General features: G+C 39.4%; 1 protein-coding gene across 1 annotated transcript; it reads right to left on the bottom strand.

Moving 5' to 3' along the window:
* Positions 1-275: 275 nt before the first annotated feature.
* On the bottom strand, positions 276-11,587 carry LOC141905241 (uncharacterized). The gene is made up of 19 exons (XM_074794056.1): positions 11,550-11,587; positions 10,829-11,006; positions 10,343-10,444; positions 10,183-10,259; positions 10,043-10,095; positions 9,672-9,829; positions 9,367-9,453; positions 9,124-9,248; positions 8,978-9,038; positions 6,122-6,221; positions 4,492-4,554; positions 4,260-4,360; positions 4,105-4,171; positions 3,148-4,022; positions 2,567-2,812; positions 2,304-2,416; positions 1,957-2,054; positions 1,758-1,841; positions 276-1,672 (listed from the first exon to the last, which is right to left on the bottom strand). Exons 1-19 carry the CDS (start codon positions 11,567-11,569, stop codon positions 870-872), a joined length of 3,411 nt encoding a protein of 1,136 aa, XP_074650157.1. The 5' UTR covers positions 11,570-11,587; the 3' UTR covers positions 276-869.
* Positions 11,588-12,214: the final 627 nt, after the last annotated feature.

Genomic DNA, 12,214 nt, shown 5'->3' with positions numbered 1-12,214 from the left:
CATTTATGCGAAATGTTAGTCCCATCTTCAATGTACTGCATCATTACTGTTTCTCCGGAGAGATCTTAGTAGATTGTCCTCCTTGAAAACTGTCAAAATCTCATCAATCAATTGTGGGAATGTTCATCCAATTTTCTTCTACTCTGTGAGGACGTCAGTTTATCCGGCACTCTTTGAGATACCGTCGGAGGCTACTTGACACCGGGAGGCAGTTTTAAGCCATAACACTTTTTAGAGCAAATTCCATGCCAACAAAATATACAAATATAGCCTACTTATATCATATTTAATCATCAAATCAGTTTTATTTTGTGGCAGATCAGAACTGTACAAAAATGAAATGTGCATTCATATACAAATTTTACGAAAAATGTACATTGCTTCACATAGCAGGACATTATACAAGTAATTTACAAGAAAGACAGAAAAAAAACCTATATTACACTATTAACAAATACTGCAATAGAAATAAATGCAAAAATACTTATTCGATTTTTACAATCGTTCCTATGTTTATGAAGAAACGGGAACAATTTATGCCATTGCCCATCAGATTATAATTAATCAAATTCAAAAGAATATTTAATTCCAAAGATAAGATAATATTTATTCCTTCTCGAAATTTAGGTTATGCAAATGATTAAAAAGTCAACCATAAAATCAAATTCTTGAAAACTGAAATTACACTTTATAAAGTGTGTTGAACATAATTAATCAAATTCACCAAAATTATGTCTCTTCAGACTTAATTTCTTCACGCTTCTTTGTTAGCTAATTCTACTTAAAAATTACACCTGTTACTCGCAGCAGGCCACTGACCCATACAAACAATAGCACCATCGGAATTTTGCAATCAGAGATCATTTCGATCAGGGTGGAGCCATCCAGAACGGCATTCCATGTTGCTGCTGAGGAGCCACGTGAGGAGGATGCGTGAATTGTGGATTAGTGGCAGCTGGGGGAGGATGTGTAAATTGTGGAGCAGCCACTGATGGAGGTGGATGCGTGAATTGTGGATTCACCGACACGGCTGACGGTGGAGGATGCGTGAATTGTGGATTCGTTGCGAAGTGAATTTGCGGAGGTGGTTGCTGCTGAAAATGAGATATGGTCGCCTCAGAGAATCTCGGACCTGTCTGAAGGGGAGGCGGTTGTTGTTGCAAAACTTGAAACTGTGATATCTGAGTTTCTTGTTGATATTGAAACTGTTGCGTTTGAAGTTGTATTTGTCCTTGACCCTGCGGCGGCTGTTGTTGATGTTGTAATTGATGTTGTATTTGTTGTTGTTGAATCAGTTGGATCTGTTGAAGTTGTTGTTGTTGAGGTGGTCCAAGCTGTTGTTGTTGTTGTTGAGGTGGTCCTAGCTGTTGTTGCTGTTGTTGAGGTGGTCCTAGCTGTTGTTGCTGTTGTTGAGGTGGTCCTAGCTGTTGTTGCTGTTGTTGGGGTGGTCCTAGCTGTTGTTGTTGTTGGGGTGGTCCTAACTGTTGTGGTGGTGGTCCTAGTTGTTGTTGTGGAGGTGGAGATTGATTATAAAGTTGAGGTTGTCCCTGGTATTGATTATATGAATATTTATCCTGTTGTCTCTGCTGCTGCTGCTGCTGCTGCTGCTGCTGCTGCTGCTGCTGTTGTCGTCTTTGCGAATGTTCTTCATCCTCATCATCTGAGCCATACGCTAAAATCAACAAATTCAAAAATCATTTTAACCCTCCAAAAAATCTTAGGTTATTGGGCTTAAGTAATATAGAAATAAACCTTACCGGCGACTGTTCCAAGAGCTCCTTTTGTTCGCTTAATTTCATCCTTTTCGTTCGTTTCGTCCGGAGACATCTGCCGTTTTACACCTATGGAAAAGATGAAATTGAAAAACTGAATGAAAAATAGACTACGGAACAACATTTCTTCTTAACAGAAGCACAGCTGCAGTTGACGTTAGGTAGACTTTTGTACATTACATACCCTGCATTGCTGGGGGTGGTGGAGGCGGCATCAATTTTGTGTCGACATCTTTTCTTCGACCTTCACCATCGCCGTTCGTCGATGCATCACCTGTTCCGCTGTAAAAAGAATGAATGATTGAAATAAATCCTGAAAACCAGTTTGATAATAAAATAACACAAGCGAAAACTACAGTCAAATAAAACACTGTTAATTCGGATCATTTGGGATAAACCAATTGACAGCATATATTGTCCACATTAGACCAAAATCCAGATTAAGCCGAATTAAGCAGGTTTGACTGTAACTCAAAAGTTTTCCTTTCAATTGTGAGTTTATCTATAGTAGTTTATCCAAATAGTTCGTACCCAGTTTCGTCATTTTTCTGAATCTGTTCATTTTGTTCGGACTGATTTGAATTTGCTGTGGATGATGCCGGCAATCCGGGATTCACGAGGTTAGTCAAATGCGGAGGCCCATGCTACAAAATAAGTGATGACTTCGTAAAAACATAGATACTATTGGTAATAAAGGAGCACGGCTAGGATTATCAAGGATTCCACTTATGGCAGGCGTGGATAAGCCAGGTTGACTAGTAGTTACTCAATGATGAGATCCGTATGATTTTTACCTGATATCCGAGCAGGTTTTCCGGTACACTTGTACTATCGTCCTTCTCTTCCGTAAACCGCCGTTTGTGAACCAATTCCTCTTTCACCGCCGGGGCCACCTGGCTGTAATAGTCGAACGACGTAACCGTGGTGACGTTAGGAGCAGACGCGGTCACCTGACACACCGGAGATGACGAATGCACAGAGTATGGAACACTCCCGGGTGGAGGGTGACTCAGGTTAGGCATCTGAATCGGTGCTGATGTCTGCAATGAGTAGTGTATTTAAGTATTTATCCACAGTTATTAACACGTTTGCTGCCACCGTGTTTCTTCTCTACAACAAGATATCTCTTAGTTGGACTATATTACATAGTCAGCTATATTCAAAATTGACCAATGACCATTGAGAATGAAACGAGAGTTTGTTCACATCACCAGCCAATCAGGAATTGTATCATTAAAATATCAAACAGTGAATATGAAGTATGAAGTACAAGATAACTCATAGTGGCATCGCTGACAGAACTGGGAATACAAGATATCTTGTATTTGGCAGCGAATGTGTAAATAAATCTAACTAAGAGAGATGATTTGATTACCTGCGGAGGGGGTTGTTGAAATTGATCGGGTGGAAGTACAATCTCAGTCTGTTGTATTTGCCCGTGGGGAGGTAACTGCTGCCCAGGTGGTAAACCCTGCATCTGTTGCTGTATTCCGGGTGGTAACTGTTGCCCAGGTGGAGGACCTTGCATTGGCTGCCCTGGCATCGGTACGGCCTGCATTTGCTGTCCTGGTGGCGGTAAGCTTTGTAACTGTTGGCCAGGAGGAGGCCCCTGCATTTGCTGGCCCAAAAGCTGACCTTGCAAATGTTGGTTAGGTGGTGGTCCCTGTAACTGCTGATTTGGAGGCGGTCCCTGCATTTGTTGTCCAGGTGGCGGTCCCTGCATTTGCTGGCCGGGAGGACCCTGCATTTGACCATGTGGTGGTCCGGGCATTTGACCAGGAGGCGGGCCCTGCATTTGTTGTCCAGGTGGTCCTTGTATCTGCGCACCGGGCGGTAACCCTTGTAACTGAGCTCCAGGAGGTGGTCCTTGAAGTTGTTGACCAGGATGATGACCCTGCAGTTGTTGGCCCGGCGGAGGGCACTGTATCTGCGTACCAGGAGGTAAGCCTTGTAATTGTTGTCCGGGAGGTGGTCCTTGTAGTTGATGAGCGGGAGCTAACTGTATATGAGCAGGATGTCCCGGAGGAGGTTGTTGAGTATTCACTGAAGGCACCTGTATCTGCATACCAGTCTGTGCTAACTGCATTCTCAATCCGTCCCAAACTTCGTTAGGAGGCGGCTGTTGTAAAGAATTCGGATTGCTCACTACAGTCACCTGTCCCGGTGATAGAGACACCGGAACTTGTCCACGTTGGATAATCGCTATACCAGGAGGTGGAAGCCCAACATGAGGTAATGGTGGTGGATTTCCTACAATTAATCATTTGTGAAATCAAAATAAATGCGAACGTTTTTTTCAGCTAACAACAATTTTCTTGTCAAGCACCAGTACCTTGTTGTATCTGTTGAGGCATAGGGGGAGCCACTTGTGTCTGAACTAACTGCTGTCCAGGGGGAGGCTGTAAAATAATAAACCAACAGATATCGATACCGATCATGCGGAGGTCGAATTGATAAGGTCAGAAAAGCGAATGATCAGTAATATACCTGCTGTAAGTTTGTTTGTGGAATATGGTGAACGACTTGTACGCACGGCTGACCTGGAGTCATAATCAACTGAGGTTGAGATGTCGAAAATATTGCATTACCTGAAACACCAAAACACAATCTTGTAACTATTAATTCTGCTCGCTGTCATGAACAAGCTAACTGTTGCTTCAAATCAAAGGCAGCAGTCGTTCATCTAATATCAAAGAGCAAAGTTTATCCGGGGGCTTACCAGATTGATTTATTGAAGACATCATACTACCAGTGGGATGAACAACTGTTGCACCTGACGCAGCTAGAAATGAACATTTACAAATGCTTTATTTCATGATTTTAGCGATTTTTAGAATAACACAAAATCAAAATACGAGGCATATCCTAAAGTCAATCTGGAATCCTACGTGCCAGTCTTGGATATTTCATACACGCGACACACACTGACATACACACCAACAACACTCAACATTCACACTCAAATATCATAGGTGTCAACGTGAATATATATAACTAGTATTCATTATAGAATTGAATCTACGAATTAAGATATGATATAATAACAGATTCCTTCCGAGTAGGTATTGAACAAGTCAGTAAAGTGTCATCTGCCCGATCAAATAAGAATTATACCACGCCCAACTTAAACAATCGAGGGCAGTAATACTATAGGAGTAAGCACGATTCCAGACTGAGCCAGTACTCCAAATCTGAAAAAAATATTATCGTTATATCGGTCGCGGAACCGGCTGGTCCATCATCCTCATCCTGCCGACCTGCTGGACGATCATTAAAAACAAACATCATAATTAGGATAGCACGTTTTACTCACTAACTACCCTTTGAAAGTACAGCCGTAACTATTCGATAACTTTAAATTCTAGAGATTCAAATTTCAAAGAGTAGTCATCATCACATTATGAAATAGAGTATAGGCCGTATTATGTACATGCATACGAATTATCAGTTATTATATAACAGCGAAGAAAACAGGTCTCGAAGAGAGAGAGTATCGGTGAAATGAATGATCGAATATCAAAATGTGATCGACGTTATTATGAAATGTGAGGAAAAAACGATAAAATTTTCTCAACTTCAAAATCGTTCGGAGGAATTATACAAGAAAGCTGATGTGAGTTACAAGAGTATTTTAATACGATCAAATTGGTATCGAAATTATCTCTAAATATTGCCAATATGTATAGACGAGAAAAGTGCAAATTACTCGATACTAACAGGTCAACACTCGGGGACGCATTCAAGAAATTTTAATTTATCGCCAACAAGCTAAAATCTATAAAACTTATATATGAGTCTGCGATATTTTCGATGTGCTTCTGTCCTCAAATTTGGTTCGAAACATTTTCGTGAAAGAGGAAATAATGAAATATTTTAGTAAAATTCTCCCGATTGACAGGTTCGTGCGGTCCAGTGCTACATCTCAGATTTATGATCGAAAATCCTGTCCAATAGGGGGAGGGGTAGTGACTAATATCAACATGTACAAGAAAACGGCAATAATAACAATCATAATAATTATGCATTCATATGTATACATATATAAAAATAGATCTCGCAGAAAGGTGTTCATACGTATATCCACGGTTCGTTGTGAACAAGCCTACAGATTGGAATGGAAGAAAAAAAAAATAAGAAATCGACATTTTTCGATCGACGACGACGACGACCTGTGTCTTTACTCACGCAGAGACAAACCTTGTGATACCGTACGTACAAACCTGTCATCGACGCACAACAAAATTCCACCGGATGGCGCTTTCGCGTTGCGTTGTGCGTGTAGCGATTTCGTACCTGTAACTGAATTACTATCATTACGTCATAATTTTTACACACGTAACGCAACTTACGGGGCATTTGTACCGCTGCTAAAACAGCTTGTTGGCCGGGGTTGATGACTGGCGCCATTTGGCACATTGTCTGATGGAACTGCGCGTACTCTTGCTGTATCTGCAACACGGAAAAAAGAGCATAGTTTTCGCTAATATGATCCAGAAAATGTAAAATATACCCGAGCGCACGTTTCACGGACGAATGTCTGTGCACCAATCAGATCACTGAAAAAGAGTACGGTTTAGATTTAAACACAACCAGGCGTCGTATATGACTTTATATATCCATTATTAGAGTACACACGTACAGTATAGCTCGTATCAAATTCAGTGTTAACATACTTTCAAACCCCACCCTAAAAAGTGCAACTTGCATTCAAGCTGTACGAGAGCGGATGCCACAGAGGGACCATCCATAAAGCGCAAAAATTTGCAAACATATATACCATTTGTTTAAAAAAGGATGAGAAAAATTTCTTAAATGTTGCAAATGCGCTTTGTGAATGTCCCTTAAATGGAATGTCTACGAGTTAAAGCAAGCTACAACATTCGACTCAAATGGTTTTAATTTTCTATGTCACTGTTTTAGAGTGGAGGTTGTGGTTTGCTATAGTTCTAGTAGAGAGCCACACAGGCAAAACTCAAATCAAAAGAAATAAACACATCATTCTACAGAGAAAGCTTCGATGTTACAACCCCAAAACGACTTTCAAACTATAAACCACCATTGCATAAGACTATTCAATATTTTTCAGGAGCCAGCGCCACAGATCTCGAGTTAGATTTGAAGAATTAATCGAAAATACAGTAATTTGATTTGAAGAAACAAATCCAACCCAATACCGTGGAACCGGACTCAGAACGCATTAACAGATGCAAAGATGACAGCAGTTTTCTAGGGTAAGCATTAAACACAAGCGTAGAGTAAGATATCTGCAGCAACAGATAATGATCTTTCTTAAAAGAAATGAAGACATCAACTTAGCCACTTTTTACCAACGACACAGCAGCAAATATCGATCCCAAGTATTATGTTTCATGTTAGGTGTTAGCAACAAGTTTGTGGAAGCAATGAGGCAAGTAACAAAAACAAGATTGGAATTTGCGCAAGTAATGCTTTAAGAGCTTGCAAATTCTGAAGTCAAGACCACAAGATCTATAGTTTTTGTCAATTTTATAGCGTGTGCATACATGGTTCCAGACAGTATAGTAGATTTTCCCCCACTGCCGCTAACAGAAAGAATGACTACTTTAAGTCAACTCAAATAATCATCTATGACCATTCAAAATGAATCAGGTATTATTATAGATCGCAAAAATCTGATTTAAGTGCAGTTCTAGAATTTAGATTGAAAATTACAAAGTAGAAACTACTAGATGATAGCAGGATCCAGTATGGGCTGATCTAAGTTGAATTTGGTCCCAGCGTTAGATTAGTTAGACTTTCAAATACCGCAGAAGATAAGGTAATGTCTGAACGCTGTAATCAAATTTCTCAAACTGCAGGACTGAGAATTAGAGATCTTTTTCTAACCAAGAACTAGCAAACAATCCCCCTGTGTATATTCATGAGAAAAAGAATTTTCAGTTCACGTGTCGCATTATACCAGCACACTACTGCGTTATAGAACCGACACTCATTCAGCAACATGCGTTTAAACTACGAGCAAAACCAGGATCTATTAGAGGCACAAAGAACCGGTTCATCAGACATCCTTATAAATAGGTATAATATAAACATATCAGTCGCTGAAACTCAATCAATTTACAGCATGCTCCCTCTCTCTCTTTTTCTCTCGCTAAATCTGAAAATCTGTAAACGAAAAACTATTCATGAAAAAATCAGTCTTTTTTTTTTAATCCATCTGAACCGTTACGATAAATACAACAGTTGCAAAGTAGATATAATGTATATTAGACTCCTTTCAACGATTCAGGTTTTCAGATATTTCATTTTCCTACCACCATAGACATTACGGCTGAGCTTCATGAAAAAAAGAAATTACTTCAAAGTTTATGAAAGTTGGTTTTACTCATTCTTGGATATCTCAAGTTCGTTTTTTTCGTGAACTCGAGCACGTACGCAAAGACACGATTTGTATAAAAAGTCTTATAAAAACGTCAGAATGTTTAATTTCAATTTCGACTTTATTCTCAACCCCGACGCCTCTCATAGAATTAAAAAAGAAAACATCTACTTTTGATCTACGTAGCTACGTTGTTTCATCAAGGAAGAATTTTGGATTAGAAATTGGAAGTTGTGACACATGCATAAAAAGAAACAAATAATCTGATAATACACCAGCACGGAAGAAAATACACATTTCTCGTTTGTTTCTACGAACATTTCGAATCTATCTGGAAAGTTTTGAAATGAAAGCTAAAGTAAATCGAATCCTAGCTTCCATACACATTTAAAGTCTCAGTTAGTAATTATCAAAACAACAAAATCGTTTTCTAATTCATAAACGGTACAAGAACAAGTATTTGTAGTAGGTGACCAGACTGGAATTGAACTGTTATGAATTTACCAGTATTGACTAATACAGATATATTTGAAGCCATGCCTGACCTCATGACAGTCATAACAAATCAAAATATCAGTTCCAATTTTACAAGATATTATTGAATAAGTACAGGGGCCAGTTGCGCAGTGAATGCTTGGATTTAAGACCAGTCTAAGACAATCTTCATTCTATAGCCAATTGAACAACTTAACGACCAGTCTAAAGATTTACGATAGCTTTTGGACTTCTGACAACTGGGCCCTGAGGTTTCTAGTCTAATTTCAACAGATCGACAAAATGAGAAAACCCAATTAGACAATATGACCGAAAGAAGATAATTTCTTGAAGATGATAATGATTTACTTACAGTTAATATGAGATTGTTGGCAAGTTCTTTAGCTTGTTGCAGACCAACTACCGATGTATGTCTGAAATATCATTAGTTATTAATATATCAATGATTACTACCAGGATATATGAGAACAGTGAGGCCAGTTTCTGATCGATACATACTGTAGATGTAGATGCATTGGTTCCATCGATTCTCGGCCCGATCCCGGTTCCGGGAATCCAGATCCTTTACCTCTCATCGTCACTTTACAACCAGTTTCAACTTCAATATGTCCCAGATACGAGCACTGTGCAAATAGTATTTGATAGTTCAACATCGTCAGTAAGGGCGAGATCGGTGTATAGTGGAATTTTTATATTTTTCCATTATGAAAACAAGATACATAGAGCGATTATTCTACTTACACCGGGTCCAGCAAGCTTTTCTTTCACATCAAATGATGGCGGAGCAGTATCGAGACCTATGTATAACTTCTCTTGCATATGCAATACCTGAACAGTAAACATTATTGAAACATACTTCATAAGCCATTTCAAAAGAAGACTCTAGGTTCAAATTCGCTAAAAATCTTAACTAACTCAAATTCTTAGTTAGTTGCGCTTGGTTAATTCATTTTTGCAAACAGGATGATGATTTAGATTTAACTATTTCCAGGCTTTAACTTTTTTTTTATGAAACTAGAGTCTGATGGAATATCGGTTCTACTTACAGGTGACACTGATACAGTCGATGTAGTACTAGTAACTGGTAAACTGATAGGTCCTAAACTACCCTGTCGTTCTAACTGTTCTAAAAATCGATTTCCTTTATATCTGCTCTGTCGATTTGTATGCGATTCGATGATCTGATGTACTTTTTGAACAGCCACTTAAAATATAAAACATTTTCGATGTATTTCTAATTCGATTGAATAAATGCAATTGATTTTTCTTTGTTACCATGTCAACAATGCATAACCTTCGTTTTATAACTTTAGAGGGCCCAGTTTTACAACCCCCCTTTTGTACAAATCTTACGCATTATGTACTTCATGACGGGTCCCTAACGATAATAAATAGACTTCTCTATAGATGTACTTACTGTCAACTGCCTGTTGGTTTGGTCCTTGTATACATAAATACAATGGTCTCTCTCTGTAATTAAAGAAACACTACTTCAAACAATATTCTATAAATGAAGAATTAATAATCTGAAAGATCAGTTTGAGAACGATACAATACCCCGGGTTCCTAGCTTTATCCGATTCAAACAAGTAGCGCCCTCTAGTGGAAACAGCGGCTCCCGTTTGCTTCGAGATCTGAAACGCAGAGAGTTAGAATCATACAGAATCCTGAACGATATCGGTAACGTCTAATTACGATTTGATCGATGTTAAATCACCTCATCTTGCGTCGCCCCTCGGGTTAACAGGTTTCTACACGCTATCGGAACATCGTTTATTTCAACTTCGGCTACAATCAAATTCTGTGATGCGGCTGACGGCTGAAAGAGAAACAATCAAAATTCTCGATATCTATCTCTTCAGTTAATTTGCATTTGTACTCAAATCAATTCTCATTTTATCCCAGAGAATGAGGATCGATGCCAACCATATCATTCACAGTCACCATTATTTACACCAGTAACCACTATGTTTGTTTGTATATTTGCCATAAATCTATGTTGTTCAGGTCATGGTTTCCCTAGACTAACTAACCCTAAAGGATTATCCATTAAGAACTATGACAGGACGGCCAAGTGTTGCCCACTCACTGTAAGCAGCCAACAGGACTCGAACCAGCTGGTCATTCGACACCAATCGAGAATGCAACAGCATCAAACCTTATCCCACTGAGCTACTGAGCCAGCTTAAAAATAAATGCTTACCCGAGATTTAACAGGCTGCGTTATTCCTGCCAATTGCGAAGGCTTCAATTTGCCTTTAGCGATCAACATGGCATTGACGCGCGCAGCGGCCGCGGCAGCTGCTTCTAAACTACTCTTCGACGGATCAAAATTATTCACATCCCAATTCGCCGCAGTATTATTATTATTACCGAGGCCCCTGTTTTAAAGAGATTCAATACGAAACATTAATTAAAACAAACAGATGTTTTCATTATGCTTGGACAACATCAGTGATGGAGAAGTGGGGCATAAGGAACAAATAATTAAACTAGGCGGGGCACTTTAAAGCAGGTTTTGATTTTCCGTGCAGCGCAGTCGGAGCGTCTCACTCAGTCAGGCGTTATAATGAAATATTCTGTAATCAGTATAGAGACCAAATAAAACCAGCCTAATTCAATTTCTATTCATTCATCATAAAAAGGTAATCATGCAGCATGTAGAAAACAATGCCTCAGACACGTTTGCAGTGTTTACCGCAAGGCCTCCAATAATCTAATCTAGGGCAGGGCGGCAACCAGTCTTTTTGTGGTTGAAAAATCTAACGTAATTTTTGCCTGTAAGCGAATTTGACCACGTCCTTAAGCGTGTTTTTGTTTAAGGCGTATTTATTTGCATTTACGTGAACTTTAACTGATGCGTTTAAAACCTAAATTCGGTGAAAGCTGGACAGATTTATGAGTAAACAAAGAATAATCCTCACCGATCAGAAAAGGTGGCCATTTTGTATTAATTGCGACTTGTTCCGTGGCTAGGGGCGACTGTGGCAGGCGAGGTATTTTTCCTAGGCCATAACCAACCAATTAAATCCAATTAAACATTTATTGATATAATACCGCGAGTACATACAGCAAAGAGGCGTTTTACGTCAAACGAACGTTATAAGCAAAAGTCGAATGATTTTCCGAAAATGGAGTCCCGAAATTTTAGCTAGAATTCTGGACATGGTTCCATTGATTTTATAGAAATCTATATAAAAAGCGATTTATTAGGACTCGGAGGCTCAGGCCACTATGGCATCGCCAGGACCCGAGACCTTTTGTGTCTCGATTGCGGCCCTGGGGTCGTCGAATAGAGGACAGTTTCCTCAGTCTACCGATCCTACGTTACCGGTTAACTGAAAAAGAGAAATCTGCGGTTCTGATAAGATATGAAGATTCTTCCAAATACGTCGCTATTGGCAACTGTTCACACGCTGATCAAAGGTCCCACATCCATCAATGGAGATTTCCACATGATCCCCAATCCCTACCCACGCTGCCAGTTTCATAAGCCAGCGATATGACAGGCCGGTGATATATTACATTTACTAGGGACTTCCGGATTTTGAATTGATTTTATAGTCCATATCGTATCCTGGAAATGATT

Source organism: Tubulanus polymorphus, chromosome 5 (assembly GCF_964204645.1).
Source record: "Tubulanus polymorphus chromosome 5, tnTubPoly1.2, whole genome shotgun sequence".
Lineage (NCBI taxonomy): Eukaryota > Metazoa > Nemertea > Palaeonemertea > Tubulaniformes > Tubulanidae > Tubulanus > Tubulanus polymorphus.
The sequence above is the reverse complement of the archived record's forward strand: the minus strand, read 5'-3'. Positions and strand labels throughout refer to the sequence as shown.